At 42.5% G+C, this 16,481-nt stretch overlaps 1 protein-coding gene across 1 annotated transcript in view; it reads right to left on the bottom strand.

Annotated features, from left to right (window-relative positions):
- Nucleotides 1–857: 857 nt before the first annotated feature.
- cntnap1 (contactin associated protein 1) overlaps nt 858–16,481 on the bottom strand; it is a 22,231-nt gene continuing 6,607 nt past the window's right edge. Inside the window, exons 2-24 of the mRNA XM_030793489.1 lie at nt 16,046–16,147; nt 15,654–15,847; nt 14,746–14,899; nt 14,091–14,294; nt 13,016–13,200; nt 12,641–12,793; nt 12,194–12,455; nt 11,624–11,773; nt 11,280–11,451; nt 10,441–10,547; nt 10,191–10,313; nt 8,482–8,685; nt 7,602–7,758; nt 7,102–7,229; nt 6,681–6,854; nt 6,203–6,421; nt 5,458–5,697; nt 4,312–4,554; nt 3,988–4,115; nt 3,329–3,422; nt 2,678–2,908; nt 2,365–2,409; nt 858–1,057 (exon numbers count right to left, since the gene is read on the bottom strand). Coding sequence (XP_030649349.1) covers nt 858–1,057; nt 2,365–2,409; nt 2,678–2,908; nt 3,329–3,422; nt 3,988–4,115; nt 4,312–4,554; nt 5,458–5,697; nt 6,203–6,421; nt 6,681–6,854; nt 7,102–7,229; nt 7,602–7,758; nt 8,482–8,685; nt 10,191–10,313; nt 10,441–10,547; nt 11,280–11,451; nt 11,624–11,773; nt 12,194–12,455; nt 12,641–12,793; nt 13,016–13,200; nt 14,091–14,294; nt 14,746–14,899; nt 15,654–15,847; nt 16,046–16,147 — 3,869 coding nt within the window. The remainder of the gene's footprint in view (nt 1,058–2,364; nt 2,410–2,677; nt 2,909–3,328; nt 3,423–3,987; nt 4,116–4,311; nt 4,555–5,457; nt 5,698–6,202; nt 6,422–6,680; nt 6,855–7,101; nt 7,230–7,601; nt 7,759–8,481; nt 8,686–10,190; nt 10,314–10,440; nt 10,548–11,279; nt 11,452–11,623; nt 11,774–12,193; nt 12,456–12,640; nt 12,794–13,015; nt 13,201–14,090; nt 14,295–14,745; nt 14,900–15,653; nt 15,848–16,045; nt 16,148–16,481) is intronic.

The following is a 16,481-nucleotide window of genomic DNA, read 5'->3' as shown; positions in this document are numbered from 1 at the left end:
GTGGATTTGAATTATCTGTACTCATTTCTCAAACATCAGAATGACTCGTTAATGTTGGTCGAGGGTGCATGGATGACGGTGAACAGGTATTTGGGAAATGAAACCCAAGGTTAGCTGGAGGTTCACCTAATCCACAACTCAGCTCACACACTGCAGTCGAGGTGGTCCCAGAGCCAGAACTTTTACACAGTGCACTGTAGTTAGCTCCTATGGTTAAAATTGTTCTTATCTGTTGTCTGTGCTATGTGTTTTTTTTTTCGTTTTTATGTTGTTTTGTGCTGCATTGTTCATCAACTCTGAGACGTGAGGTGAACAAAATGGCCGTCAAACGTCACTGACGCCAATCAGATAAGCCCCATTATACTGCACTACTGAAACACTTGTCAGGGTGTTTGTTTATTTGTTTGTTTGTATGTCTACACATGAAATTTAGATTTTTGATATTTTCTGTACAGATACTGAACCCTGCGGCCAGTGCTGTGAAAAGGCTGCATTAGATTGAACTCAGAATCATTTTCAGCTAAAATCAACGTCTCTCCCATTTAGAACCCGACGTGCTTTAACTAATTATAGCGAGGTTTCTAAGCAATCTTTCGCACGGTGCCCGAAAAGAACTCTGTGAAAGATCACGTACGTTAAAAGGGGGAAAGTAAACATAAAAACACTTCACCGAGAGCAAAAAAAAAAAAAAAAAGGTGAAAGGAGATGAAAAAATATATAATATATAAACATGTTTCACGGTTGCTTTGACTTCACCCGCTTCAATCCAGGTAATACCTATTGTTCCCTCGATTTCACTAGCCGTGTCCCTCCCTCTCTCTCTTCCCGCACCCCTCCCCTCCCTCACGGCCTCTTTACTAGTCGCTGGGGCCCTCCTCCTGTATTTCCGGAAGGTTCTTCTTCTCTTTGCGCAGGGTTTCCGTGAGGGGTCGTGAAGAGCTGGGTGACTCCAGGTTTTTGGGTTCGTTGGTATGGTAACTACCTTTATACCTGTACAGGTAAATGTACAGGCCGTAGAGAATGAGAAACAGTAGAGCCAGGGAAATGGTGACGATCACTGTGGAGACACACACGCAGGCGCGCACACACATATACACACACACACACACACACACACACACAAAGAGCAATCATCAGTCATTGACATGCATATCACTGTAGAGGTCCAGCTGCACAGCCTACAGATGACAGCTCAAAATTGCTTTTCATCGTAAAGAGGAAATTCAGTGAATATTAGTGATCTGGAGATGCTTTCAGGCGGGAGATTGAAGCAGAAGCCAAACAAACCGGAAAATTCAGCTTTCACTGATTGTTTGACTCTAAATGCATAACGAAAATGACTCAGTGCTTTCTCCATTACAGAGTCCTGCTCGATGATAAACGTGTGTGTGTATGTGTGTGTGTGTGTTTGATTGTGTGTGTGTGTGTGTCTGTCTGTGTGTTTGATTGTGTGTGTGTAATATTCTTCAACAATCCAGAGAAAAAGATTAGAGAAATGTATTTTAAAATGAAAAGATTTGGAAGGACAGACATGTTTTCTGTGCATTATTCAAATTATGTGTCTTCACTGTCTTGGATGGAAACATAACTGAAACCAGCCATAATTTTCCTGTCAACCATCAGCTACCTATCTACTATATAGATAGTATATTCTATGTGCTTGTATGATGGAATGAACATAAGTACTGCCTTCTATGCTTGAGACCATGATTTTCACACTGTAAAATTTTGCATGTGTAAAATTCATGTTTTGATGCATGCATTACTCCAGTGCGTCATAAGGTTTATGTTATTGATAACCTCATAACCTCACAATGTTTGGATTTTACCACCATAGTGAAGTTGGTGCATTTGGATAATTTACATACAGCTCGTCCTTCCGTGTGATGTTTTATTGTGCTCCCCGCAGGGACGGCTGAAGAGGAATATCAAAAAACTCATTCTCTAATCTGCTGTGTTCTCATATGATTCTATCAGGAGGAGGAGGATTTTTGAAGTGGAAATCAAAATAACTCACTCACACACACACACACACACACACACACACACACACACGATCACACACTCACGCACACACACACACACACAAACACAGACACAGGAAGAGAACAGAGAGAGGAGGAGGGAAAGGAAGAAGAGAGGTAGAGGAGAGAGTCAGAATGGGAGAGACAGACAGGGTTGGTCTCCGTAATACTAATACAGAGAGAGGCGCTGAATGAGAGAGAGAGAGAGAGAGAGAGAGAGAGAAGCTTCTATCTGCATTGCAGTATAGTGAGGTGAATCAAGGTCGTGGGAACCAAGCTCATTAAAAATGAATGTATGTGATTATTCATTCAATGTCAGCGAGTGGCTGGAAGCACTTACATGTCATCCAAGGCGGAGTCACATCATCGTGAATGTAGTAGAAAACTGAAATGTTAAAAACATGACTAAGCATCAGTCCTTTATATACATTAATTGTCATGGTAAAAAAATTGCATGATAAACTACTTTTAGACTACATACCTAATAATCAATATTGACTTAATATAAACCGTAACTTAAGGAAGTATATAATTGGATAGACACCAGGCTGAAACCTGTCTCAGGCTATAAGTATCCCTGTTATGTTATATGGAAGGCACAGTATGCAGGCATGGGTCTGGTTCTATATGCATTATGGGAAATGTAGTCTTACACAGGCCAGTGAACCAGGGATCAGCTTCCCAGGGGACATAACCTAAGACAGGAGGAAACGCTCCACAGTTGGACTCCACCACATAGCCCTGCGTGACAACAGGGGGGTTGGTCACATTGGGGCGGAGGTAGGCCTTCAGGGGTGCAAAGATGTTGTAACGGACCCCAGATATACAACCATACAGACCGGGGCTATTATGGTTCTGGATATCGTACTCAATGTCGCCAACCTCTGAGAGAGAGAGAGAGAGAGAGAGAGAGAGAGAGAGAGAGGCAAAGGCAGTTAAGCTGTCAAACCATCAATGAATTAACTAGTCATTCAGTTATTTTAACTGATCATCTATGTTATTCGATGTGGATCCGTGAATGCATGTCACATCAATGAAATTATGGTTATTTTGATGCTTCTCAGCAAACAACCAGTGTTTTATGCCATTGAAAAACTATTCTACTCTATTCTATTCTATTCTGTTCTGTTCTGTTCTATTCTATTCTATTTCAGTCTAGTTTAGTCTAGTCTAGTCTAGTCTAATCTATTCTAGCCTATGCTGTTCTACTGTTGGATAGTGTTTAGAATACCTAATCAATACTGAGGAGATTAAAACCTAATTAATCCATAGGAGATTACAACAGTATACGGTAGTAATCCTACCCATGACTCTTCCAAGGAATATGGATTTGGGGGAATCAAATCTGGGAATCTCCCCCAAGGTGAGCGTCTCAATCCAGGGCTCCATGTAATCCACCTGTCCAAGACACACTCACATATTTATTCACACACACACACACACACACACACACACACACACACACACACACACACACACAAACAGCATGCAAACAGTATGCATCTGTCTGTCCATCTGTCTGTCTGCCTGTCTGTCTGTCTTTCTCTCTCTCTCTCTCTCTCTCCCACACAGACACTCACAAAGAGACATACACATATTGCCTAGATGATTATGGATGGCTGTTGTTTATCATGGTTAGGTCATACCTTTGTTCCTATAGTGTGCTCATTGTATAACAGTAAGGAGTAAAAGCATCTGTATCCTGTGGTGTTGATGTTAAAATTGAAATTAAAATATGACTACTATCTGTCATAAGACTCCAGGGCCCTGAGCAGATGAGATTTACAATACACTCAGACTGGTGTATTATTAACCTACTGACTATCTTGCAGTGTAATCTAATAGAGATTAAATGGATTAAGATTGAGGGGGTGTGTGTGTGTGTGAAAATCTGTAGTAATGACAAGTGTCTTAAAATTAAAATACGTGAGTGAACCAGTCATGTTGCGGTAGCCGTTCGTACCTGGGTCCACACGGTGTAGTTGTGCCTGGTGATGTTGACAAAATGCGGCAAACCATCAGCCAGGTTCCTATTGGTCAACTGTATCTTCTTATTAAAGTGACCCAAACGATACCTCAGCGATAGGCTACCTGGAGAGGCAAAAAAAAGAAACAAAAAACAAAAGTTATGTGGGACTTCCTGAAAACTATGAAACTCAGTGAGTGCCAGCATTTGTATGTGTGTGTGTGTGTGTGTGTGTGTGTCTGTCCACTGTGAATATGTGAGAGAGGATATGTCTTGGCCCGTTTTATCTTAGCACACGTGCGCTAGCATGTTTGAGCGTACCGTCTCTCTTGAGGAGGACGGCGATATAGTCCTTGTAGAAGGAGCTGATGTAGAGGAGCACCGCGGGAGTGTCCCTCGTGCTAAAGCTGAACTCGATGTCGTCCGTGGTGGAATTGTAGCCCAGGGTGTAATTATGCCAGTGCGGGTCAATCCAGAAGTTCGCCCACCACGCGTCCTCCGAGATAGGCTCCTTGCGGATGTCGTAACGAAGCCAAGCGCCGTAGTCAAAGAACGCGCCGATGTCTGAGAGAGAGAGAGAGAGAGAACAGAAATACGGGTTCATGCCGAGATGGCCGGATCACTGTTTTTATTTATCTTGAAAGGGTAAGAGTAAACATTTGTGCCTGTGGAAGGTAAACAGCACTAAACGCACCTGACCTTTAAAAACGTTGACGTTTACCCTTAAAAAAAAAATTGTTTTGCCACTGTGTGTTGTCACTGCAAAAATGACTGCTGAAAATGTAAAAAAAAAAAAAAAAAAAAAAAAAAAAGATCATATGTCAAAAAAAAATCCCGTCGGAGGCTTGTCTGTCCCCCAAAATACTGATTTAACAGGGAGTTATTCTTAGTAAATAAATCCACTGCACAGACATTTATTGCAATCCTGAAAGTCGCTTACATGGACCAAATCACCAGTAAAGTCAGATTACAGACTCATAACACTATCTGCAGGACAAACCAAAACTGCAAGACACTGTCATTACTACAGATTTTCAACCCCCCCCCCCCCCCCCCCCCCCCCCCCCAAATCTTAATCCATTTAATCTCTATTAGATTATAGCACAAGATAGTCAGTGGGTGAATAATACACCATTCTGAGTGTATTGTAAATCTCATCTGTTCAGGCCTATGGACCCTTATGACAGACAGTAGTTTAAAATAACAAGACCGTTAACAAAACTCACAGCTCTTTGCTCTGCTGCCTTAAATCAGTATAATAGTATCATCTATTTTCCTTGTGGGCAAATTCACAAGAGAGAATATGAATTTATCACTCTACAGACGTGATTACCAAGGGCGACACTGGTCTGTAATAGGCCTATTCTGCTGAGAATGTGTGTAAGTGCCTTGTATGTGTGTAAAGTGTGTCTGAAAGAGAAAGAGAGAGGGAAAGAGAGCAGTAAGACATGAAGAACTCAAACTCGCCTTTGTGACAGTAGAAACCGTCAAAAGCCGTGTTGTTGCAGTCGCAGGTGTACGAAGCGTAGCCGTCGATGCACTGACCGCCGTTTCGACACGGTATGCTCGCGTTCAGACACGCCCCTGTGCAGTTCCGACGAATCCCCAGCCTCTCGTCCACCTTGCCCTCAAGGTCAACGGGGACACCGTTCAGCCGCAAACCGCGCAGACAGCCCAGGAACGGCCTTAGCGTGTGGTTAGCGGCACCTACGTGGAGGGGGGCACCATTTTGTTTCAGTCGGCAGCCGACCAAATCAGCCCTCAGAACTTAAAAGTTCATTTCATTTAAATTTGTTTTCCCTCAGGCACAGTGTAATCCACTTGACCTCCTCACAAAGTAAAGCCAAATCCATTAACAGTTTAACCATAGCCCCTGTGGAGTCTGGTTCTGAAGTTTAAATGAACTTTCTATAAGTTTTGGTAATGCCTCGATTACATTATCTCAGCGAGACCAAAGCACTTAAATCTTTCATATCAGGCAAATGAATTACAAATTTTACTTGGTGTTCGCCTCTCTTAAAAAGCATTTCATCCCAATGTGACAAATGTGTCCCATTTTATAGTTGAGAACACAGGTCACAGTTCATAAATTTAGTATATTTCTTACTGGCTTTTTAAAGCAACAAAACATGTTGTCGTTCACACAGTGAGATCGACAGCTTAGGTGACACCCCCTCATTTGCATGTCCCCTGTGTTCCCATGGAGACGCACCTACGAGGAGAGGCTGGGTGAACTTCATGGTGATGTAAGTCTGCATAGGGAACTTGTGAATGGCTGGTGGCAGGAAGTCCACTTTGAGCCGCGCCCTCTTGACGTTGATCTCCGCCTCTACGTAATGCCACTCGTTATCGTTTAAGGGACGGGGAGAACGCAACGTGACGTTTCGGATCCCGTCCCCCACCATGAAGACGAAGACCACCTCGGTGGTGGCTGAGAGAGCGATAGAAAGAGAAAAGAAAGAAAGAAGGAAAAGGTCGATAGGAAATACTAAAAGGTAGACCCAAAACGAAGGAGATGATGATAGGTAGAAGTTTAACATGAGATGCATATTTTAATTTGAAGGATCTGTGAAGCAGAATGAATTCAGCATGTTTCTCTGCCAGGAAACACATAAACACCCTTTAGATTTTTCCTTTTTTCTTCATAAGTACCATGGATAACCAGTAACCAGCTGACCACAGCTACTCACAGTTTAGCTCCACCCGAATGAAGTTGCGTAAGTGGTCGTCAGAGTTTTCTATGAATACTCCATTGGTGCGATAGGTCTTGAAGTGGAAGGTGATGTCGGCACTGGTTCCAGGTTTAAAGGTGGGAAAAGTCAGATAGATGGGCTTTGTAAAAGCAATGGTATTCCAGATACTTCCTGTTGGAGGAGTCAGGAAATAGCATGATCAAAATGACCATGTGAACGAAAGCAAATTAATATTTGTTCAAATGTTTGCTCAGCCAGATTTCCATTTCTCACAAATACTCTCATAAACTTGAACGGATTTCCAAGCTATCAAGATTTTTCGATTTGGACTCATTACAAGAAGGATATCATGGATTAAGGGACCAATTTTGTCCAGTTGATTGCTTCATTATAAAGTTGTTCTTAAGCCATTACTCACGGTCTCCGTAGCAACGCAGGGGCCCAAGGCTGATCTGGGCCTCTGAGCCTGTGCGATTGGTGTCGCCAATGACAACTCTTCTGACTGGCAGGTGGTCTCGGAACATCAGGTAGCCTTTATCAGAGTACCTGTACAGCAGGTGAAGGTCAAATAAAATATCGTTTTGTTTTTTTTAATGTTTTGTTTTTCACATTTTACTCGTTGTTACTCAAAAAATAAATATGATCTGTTATTTTATTTGTATTTATCATGAAATGTTATGAAACCTTTGTGAAACTTCCTCTTATTTTAATTTTCTTTTTCTCCTCATCTCTGATCTTAAATTTGGAATGTGTTTTCGAAGAGTCACCAGAGAACTGTGTCACGCCATTTTTCTGTCTTCTCGAACTAATTCTTTTTCCCAAACCTCTGTCCCTTCCCCCTACTCCCTCTCTCTCCCTTCCTCTGTTCTCTCTCTCCCTCTCTCTCTCTCGTTCTCTGCCTCTCTCTCTCTCTCTCACCATTGGCGGTAATCTGCGTCACAGTTGCACTGGAATTTGGAGTCAGTGCAGGTCTGATTGATGGCACAGCCACACTTCTTGCTCTCGGGAAAAGCTCCGCCCCAATATTCATGACTCTCGTTGTGTCGACCCACCCAGTAGGTAAATGGCCTTCCATCTGAGACGACAAAGAACAGAGAAAGAGTGTCTTAAACGCCGTTTGATGAGTTGAAGAAAGACCCTTAAAACGTTTCAAACCCAAATTGTGGAGTTCCAGATGAAAGTTTAGGAGGAAAAGTTAACACATGGTCCCTCACTCCTTCATCCAATCACAATATTTAGAGCACAGCGCACCTTTACCTTCCACATCATCAGCTAAAATTACACTCAACCTACATTCAAAATCACATTTATGTTATTTTGTTTTTGAGTAACCCACCTCCTCCCCTGATCCTCATTTCCATCCACAAGCCCCTTGTTCCCTTGAGCTGATATCTGTGGTGGGGTGGGTCTTTTAGTGATAACCAAAATGACCTTTTCCTCACAGCTAGACTACAAACCAGACCACAGGCCACATATGGAACCAAGCCTTCCCAACTATTACTTCATCTCACTGCCATACTATTCAGTCAGACTATGAACTAGTGAATTAACCCTCGTAATTGATGGATTGTATTGAGTGAATGTCAACATACAGTAAATAGATCAAGGAGTAAATAGGAGTTAACAGGTCTTTCTAATTAAATGTCTTATGGGACTAATGCGTTATTTCATTTTAAATGACCAGTTCCCAAAATCATTCAGTCTCAATGGGTCACATTTCTGCCTGTCAGCAATTATGCTCCAATAACCTCATTGAGATAATCTTATTGGTCCCACTCTGGTCCAATCAGGCACTTACTTTGCGTGTTGAGGAGGCGGGATTTGTAGCACGAGAAATCGATCCACTGTTCACAGTACAAGGATGTATTGGCTAAGGCAGTGACTTCGTCCCAGGAGGCGTTCACGTATTGGACGTCGGCTATAAAGGGGCGGTCCACGGTGGAGCCAATCACTTTGGTGGCGCCCATGCGGTTGTGGTCAATGATGGTCCATGATTTCCACACTTTGGAGAAAAGCATGAGGAAAAGAACAGTGTTTGACACTGACCTGAAATGATATTTTGACTCTGTCCAAAAGCTCTTAGATGACTTGGATATCTAACTTTCCCCCTCCTCCCTTTCTTCCATTCCTTTCCTTCTTTCTTTCTTTCTTTCTTTCTTTCCTTCATTCTATATCCTTCCTTACTCTTTGTAGCATTCCTTACTTTACCTCCTTTGTTAAATACTTTAGTTCTCTCTTTAAAATCCTTTGTTCCAAGTCTGTCTTTCTTTGTGTGCTCTTTTTTCCCCTCTTTCTTTTCGTCTTTCTTTCCTTCGATCATTAATTTCATTCTCTCCTTAAAATCCTGTGTTCCAAAGTCTAGTAAAGGCTGTCTCTGCGATGGAGGCCGGACTCCTGTCATCCTCACTTGATGTTGCCTTGGCAGGGTCAAGCCAGAGTTTAGGCACTCTCTGAAACAAGTCAATATAGCAGAATTCACCGTGTCAGAAAATGCCGTCCACGCTCATGTCAGAGCGCCGTTCTCTCATTATTGATCATCATAGTTAATTTTGGAGTGGCTTTTTGATAGGCAATCGTTTGGTTTCATTTTTTTATTCTCACTGAGAATATTGCAGTGGGTAGATTTCACTCTCTTAGCCATGACTGATAAGTCTCAGAGTTCGGGATGACAGTGATTTGTTGGAGAGAGAACAGCGTCTGTCAGGCTGACAAGAACCCCAGACTCGTAGCGTAATCACCAACAGTCTCCTTGGGTTTGCGCCGATGATGAAACTACATGTTGAACAGATTGCTCGGTCGTGCTGATTTTCTCTCTGACGTGTCAGTGACCTTTGCCAAATGACTCAGCACGTCCAATTAAAAGCCTGTCCTAGTTAAAAAGCATTTAATAGCCCCAAGTATCATACGGTGCTGCTGTCATTATAACTGGACAAAAACGGTCCTGTATTAGATTTAGGAAAGGGCTGAGGGAATGTTTCATCATAAAGTGAATGATAAGATTTGGGGTAATAATCATGTCTTTCCTCACTCGTCCATCTTTTTTATTCCTGCCAGTGACTGTTCATTGTAAAGTGATAACATAACTTGGAGAAAAAAAAAATTAGCCTGAAATTTGAAAGGGGGTTGTGATCTGTCTTCAGAGGATAACAAATAGATCGATTTAATTTAATCTGTTGTCAGGGGGTTAGATAGATGTGTTTAGTCAAATCACACTTTCACACAACACAAAACTCCTCCAGTGGATGTCACTCGGATGGCACCAGTTGTCCTTCATCTCAGTCAGTAAACAAACGAAACAAAAGAGGGAGGCTTGGAAAGTTCAGGTCTGAAAGCAGATTTGAGTGATGTGGAGCTGAATAAGAGAGGGAGGAGCCAAGAGGAATGGGGCCGTAAAAGGGGATTCGGAATCTAGCCATGCGAAGGTCTGATTATAAGAGAACCAGATCTTTGAAGAGAGAGCAAGAAATAGGGAAAGTGAAAGTGAAAGTAAGTGTGACTAGAACTTACTCTTCATCTTGCAGTAGACTGTAAAAGGCTTCAGTGGTCCGCTCAGGTCTGGATCTATGGTGTAGTTACCTGACCAGTACTTCCCATTAAGTCTGTATGCTTCACAGGACTCCCTATAGACAGCTGAGAGAGAGAGAGAGAGAGAGAGAGAGAGAGAGAGAGAGCGATTATTATATGTTAAAACTTAAAGTGATTTAGCTCTTCAAAAACAGACATGACTTAACACAAGAGATGGAGATTCTCCACTTACAGTTGTGACAGACCTCCCCTTTGTAACCTGTGTTGTTACAAACGCACAGAAAATCATTCCAGGACTGGATACATCTGCCTTCATGTTCACAAGGGTTTGGAGAACATCTGAACAAGAACAAACATTATCAGTCTGAATTAAACATTACTAGGTTCATCAATATCAAAACAGTGCATTGAGATACATAAATAAAGAAAACATTACAGTCAAACCTCACCGCTCTTAAACATTCATGACCAGTAATCCACATTCTCATCAGCTGTGACTAAAAAATCTGGTTTTGGTGGTCACATTTTACATTGGTTCTTCCACACTGACAGGCTGTGTTTAATGGCTTTAAATTCACTGATCTGATCTGACTTCCAAGAGAGATGCCTGTCACCAATAGCACATAATGTCCCATTACCACACAAAACACACATGTGATGAAGATGTATTGTGCGAATGTACATTAACACGCCCTGATGTGGCCAGTGATTTTTAAAGGCGCGGGCCCCTCTGTCAGTGGGGCCAACATTTACCCCCTGACTCCAAACACGGGTAATAAATGTCACATGGGAATGATATATAAGAGTGATGCCAGTGTAGATATGACCTAAATTATTATACGCCTCACTGTAGGTATACTGCCCTTGACTCTAGCACATGAAATGTCTGGGCACGAGGAGATGAGACTGTTTATAATGCCTAGAGAAGGATGTAGGCATACACACACACACACACACATAAATATAAATATAACTGGGTTGTCTGCAGAGAGGAACTATAGAAGCAAACGGTGTGGTGTTTATAACATATAGAGATAGAAATGACCAAATACCATAAATATACTCACACACCTGTCTGTGATACCGCAGGTGCCCAGCAGTAACTCTGTGTATCTGCCCCATCGTCTCTGCAGCATGACGTCAATATCCACAGGCTCATCATCGATGAAGATCTGCTGCATGCAGCCGTGAAACGTGTTCAGCTTTGTCACGCAAGGCGCCGTGTTATTGGTTTTAGGACAACCTGGGGAACAAACAAGAACTCGCATATTACATTACCTGTCTTTGCATGAAACATGAGGTATTTGTAGAGCCATGGCATTTTCTCGTAAATCTTAAACACGCATTTGAAGGACTTGAATCTCTTTTCACAGGCGCTATATTACGACAGGGAGATGAACTGATCTCATACTCACCTCCAAAGAAATAGCGGTCTCCGGTCCGTACCATGAACGGATTCGTGATCTTTAGCGGTGAGCCTTCATCCTCGTCGATAGTTAGGGTTAGCAAGTTGTCCTTGGCCGCCAGATCAACAGTGTGCCAGAAACCATCATTTAAGCGATACCCTGGGTGGAGATCACAATAGGTTTAAGTCTGGGGCCTTGGTCCTGGGACAGTCTTGGTTCTCAGCCTCTTATTGTTAATAGCCCAGGCACACAAATGTCAAAATGTTGAAAATGTTGAAAATCATTTTGAGTTTTGAAAATTCTTCAAGTTTTTGAAAAGATTTGAAACATCTTTCAGTCACACCTTGGCAGTAAAGCCAATCCCAGAAGCTATTTCCCAACAACAACATGGATTTGGTTGGGTTAATAACCAATTAAAACTTTGCAAACTCTAAGATTAGTACTGTTTGCCTCTCCAAGTAAGGGTTCCAGTAGAACTGCATTACTTATCCATCAGTCCTAAAATCTGACTTACCTGGTTTGGCAGCTGGCACATTTGCAACATCACATCATGCTAGCCCAAATGAGCTCCTAGCTTACCAGCAGCAAAGCGTAGTCTCTTGTTTCCAGGTTGCATGAGTGTGACATTGACTTGTCCCTCGCTGAGGCCTAGTTCTAGAGACCCCAGGTCATCAGCAAAACGGGTGAACATCAGCAGACCTGTGGTGTCCCATGAGCGGAACTTGAACTTCACTGCCAATCGATTCTTGCGGAAGAATCCAGGCACCTGGAGGTAGTTGTTCGGCCCAGCGAAGGTCATTGGCTTCCAGAGCAGATCTCTGCAGGTATAGTGCATCTTTTTCTGAAAGATGGATGAATGGTTGGATGGATATATGCATATAACAAGAGGGTGTACAGAGAAAAAAAAACTCTCTACTCTTCACAAGTTTATTATTCACTGTACATCTATAAGTTGGCATTAAGGTTTGTGTCATAATGATGTAATCAGCTGTAAGAAGACTGAACGTTTAGCTAGAAGAATGGTACCTTTTTCGGAGCCAGCCGGACCTCCGGTTCCTGGTTCTGAGTCATTAAGATGACGTTGACTCCATTGATGAAAACATTCTCCATGCAGCCACGGAAGTTGACCTTTCCAGGGAGGTGGGGCAAGTCTTTCTCGATCACTCCTCCTACATATAACTGAAGATAGTAACAATGAACAGACAAGATTAATGTTCTTTTTGTCGAGATGGGCAGAAAGGAAGAATCACTTTCTTGAGAGTACCGGGTGTCCTTAAAATCAGTATGAATGGCTCTTCTTGTCAGCCAGAAATTTGTCATTTTACTATTTGATGGATATAGCACTCAGGAAGAGTCTATTGTCTATTTGCCTAAATTCCAGTTTACATGCACCTGACTCACCTGCTTGTCTAAATCTAGATAGTTGAATTCCCCATTCAGGATAACGGTCTCGGTCTGGCTGTCCAGTGTGAAGTTAACCTCTCGGCCGTGGCGTTTGATGGTCACATAATGCCAATGCTGGGTGTCCAACAGGTTACCAAGTCTTGCTGTGGTCATCCCATTGGTCTGATGAACTGTACTGCTTCCTGTAGGACAAAGGAGAAGTACATTAGTTGTGTGTGTTTGTGGGTGTGTATCTGACCACTTCTGTCCTTTCCACATAAGATTACTTAACAGCGTCTTAGCTCATGCACTCTTTACCCACAGCTATCTTGAGTGAAGATAAAAGGCCCTCCTGGTCGTATGCTAAGGCTGCACTAATCCTCCTAGCACATCCATAAAAGCACTTAGGGCAATATTTCTGTGAGGTCTTGTTCTGACAGCTTAACGATCTAGAACTTTCCACATGGCCCCTCATGACCTAGATCGGCTGAATTCTGTCTGTCCAGGGATAGAGCAAAAGCCTGAAAACCATGCAATAAGTGGTCTAATAGTCTGCCTCTACTATGAGTCAATGACCTCTCCCTGTCAAAGAGCATCTACTGTGTGCCGCAGCTTCCCATGTACTCCTCTACCCAAGATATTGTGACTGGAACCCTTTTGGCACAAGCTCCCTAGGACAATGGTCTTGCTACAGGGCTACCAGTACATGCAGACGGTCTGACACCTTTCATTCTGTAAAAGCACCCCATGGTGTTTCCCATAAGTGGTACAAGATCTGCTCTTACTCATACATCTCTATAACAGTATGACTCATGTCTCAAAAAAGCATCCTAGGTTGTGTCAGAGTCATCCCATACTCAGATATTCTAGATATAAACGAGCTGTAACTCAGGTCACATCTCCTGCACTTGTAAGAGCACCCTCTGGTGTCAAAGAATGGTAATCCCATCGTCAAGATGATGTAGTGAATATTCACCACAGTTCTAACACCACCTCTCTATATTAGAATACCTCTGGATCAATGATAAACTGCTCTAACCATGTCTGCATATGTAGCGATACTCAGACCTCTCGTTTGGAGGCCTTGTCGTACCTAGGCTCATGTGTAGGTAGAGTCTGCCCCCCTTCAGCTCCAGGGTGAGGACATCTCCCTGTAAACCCTCACTATGTAGGAGCACCCCATCCTTCTCCAGCGTCTTAAAGTTCAGCGCAAAGTGGTCCTGCAGTGTCCGGAACCTTCCCCGTGGAAACGAGTACGCCACCATATCGTCCCCCTCGAAATGCATGACGTAGGAGTCTGGAGTACGCAGAAACAGAGGAGGTAAACAGTCAAAGGTCAAGAGGCTAAGAGAGTCGAGGATTGAACAAGACACACACGCTGGTCTGATCTTTTTTTTTTTTTTTTTCCTTTTTTTATTTGAAATGAATGTCTCTTTTTGCCTCAAAGCTTTTTGTTTCCTTCCACGAAGCCACATAAAGAGATTAAAGGGATTTAGTGTTGATAGACTGGAGATGGGTCTGTTAAGCTGCTTTGTGTGAAAAAAAAAAAAAACATCTCTGTGAACACCAGACAGATAAAAACTGCTTTGAACCAAAAATAATTAAATGGTGTTTGTAAAGCCGTGAGGAGGCATAAGGTGCCACCTTAAATAACTGATGCTTCATTAAGAGGCATTACTGCTATCAGGTTATTTAGGTAAACAGTCTATATTAAGCCCATATTTAGACAAAAACAGACTGGTCTTTACCATAGGCACACCCGTAGACTTCAAGTCGCACGCCGATCTTTCCCCCCTCCTCAGTGTTCCAGCCCATAGGCAGGAAGCGCAGATGTTTGGCAGTGAATGGGTAATGAAATACATTCCTCTTCACCTGGTAATAGTTCCAGTTACCTGGCAAGGTCTGAAAGAAGAAGGCATCTTAAAGTTTTCTCTGTCTGTAGTATATACATTGTATGACAATCTGAAATGCCCTAGATACTTTTAAAGGACTATTTAGTCATTTTCTGATCCACAATATTTTACACTAACTCTGAGCTCTAGGGGTAATCACAGGACATTTGACTAATTATATGTAAATTATAATCTTAAACCTTGCCTTACGCTCCACTGCAAATTCCTAATGTCAACCGTGTCGTGAAAACTGGAACTGTCTGTCTGCTTTATCTGTATTACTAGCCAACACACTGAGAGAAGGAAATGAAGAGGAAGACACTGATGTCGTCGAGGGAACAATGGAAACTCACATTTCAGACTTAAGAACTTTCAGCTTCATTACACAACCAATTAAAATTTGGAGTCAAAGTGCACACGTTTCTTGGCCTCGTTCGTGCGTGGCCGTTTGCTACGTACTAAAAATCACTCAGCCTTGGGGCTAGGGACTGGAGTCTCTTAGCCTTGGGCTGAGTTGGGTTTGGGTTTCACACCTGCCTCTTGAACTATGACTTTAGCTTGTGGCTTTTTTCCCCCTTGTTCTGCAGCAGGGTTCACCTGAATTTTAAGTTGCAAAGCGAAGAATTTTGCTTTAATGTGACACGGTTCGTCATTCAGGTCTCTTTTAAATATAATTAAGGGAGCACCAGTTCTTTGTTTGCGCAGTTCCTGCATTTGACTGGGACCAAGAAAATCACCCATTAATTGACTTAATATGACACTACCATGTTGCCTCCTCTCATTACGTAAGGGGTCCATGAGTCAGGCCGGTCACCGTAAAGGAGCATGTACTTGGTGACCCAGTCGTAGGAGTTGAATGTTCCCTGGGTTGCTATGGCAACGATTCGATACTTTCTCCTGAGATCAATCTGTAACCAGGGCTGCCTGTCCCGAGGAGATGGCGACCAACCACTGCTTCCTATACACACACACACACACACACACACAAATTATATAATTTGACACACGTTTATAAACTAAATTGTTATCTCCAAATCATCTCAGCCATATGAAAGAGGCTTATGAAAAACAGTTGCAGTGTTTATACAGACAGACAGACACGGTTCAGTTTTGTTTTGTTTTTTTAGCACGGACAGAAAAATGAACAAAAACCTACCATAGAGTTTGGCAAAATTTGCAGAATACAAGAAGTTATATCTGGAGGAGGCCAAGAAAGAGGAGGCATAAAGAGGAGACACCAGTGGGTCAACGCATGGCCCTGAAAATGAAAAAGAAGAGCAACAGACAGAGACAACAATGTTAAAAGGCAAGAGAAAGAGAGAAGCACTCACAGAACCAGCCATAAATCTCAACATCTGTGTCTACAAATGTCATGGAGACAAATGAAGATCTGTTTTATTATGGGGGGTTTTTTTTCTTTATGATAATGTTATATAATTTTACAGCAGTTAGCTGATTTCTTGTCAGATTAGAAACCTGATTAAATTGGGCCTGGACTGAAGGCCAGGAGATAGCGAGCTATAGCGGGGGTTTTTTTTGTTTTTTCTGTTTTTGTTTTTTTTAGATTAGTGGGAATATGACTTTATAATGTC

This window comes from Chanos chanos, chromosome 16 (assembly GCF_902362185.1).
Source record: "Chanos chanos chromosome 16, fChaCha1.1, whole genome shotgun sequence".
NCBI classification, from domain to species: domain Eukaryota; kingdom Metazoa; phylum Chordata; class Actinopteri; order Gonorynchiformes; family Chanidae; genus Chanos; species Chanos chanos.
This window is presented reverse-complemented; position numbering and strand designations above follow the sequence as displayed.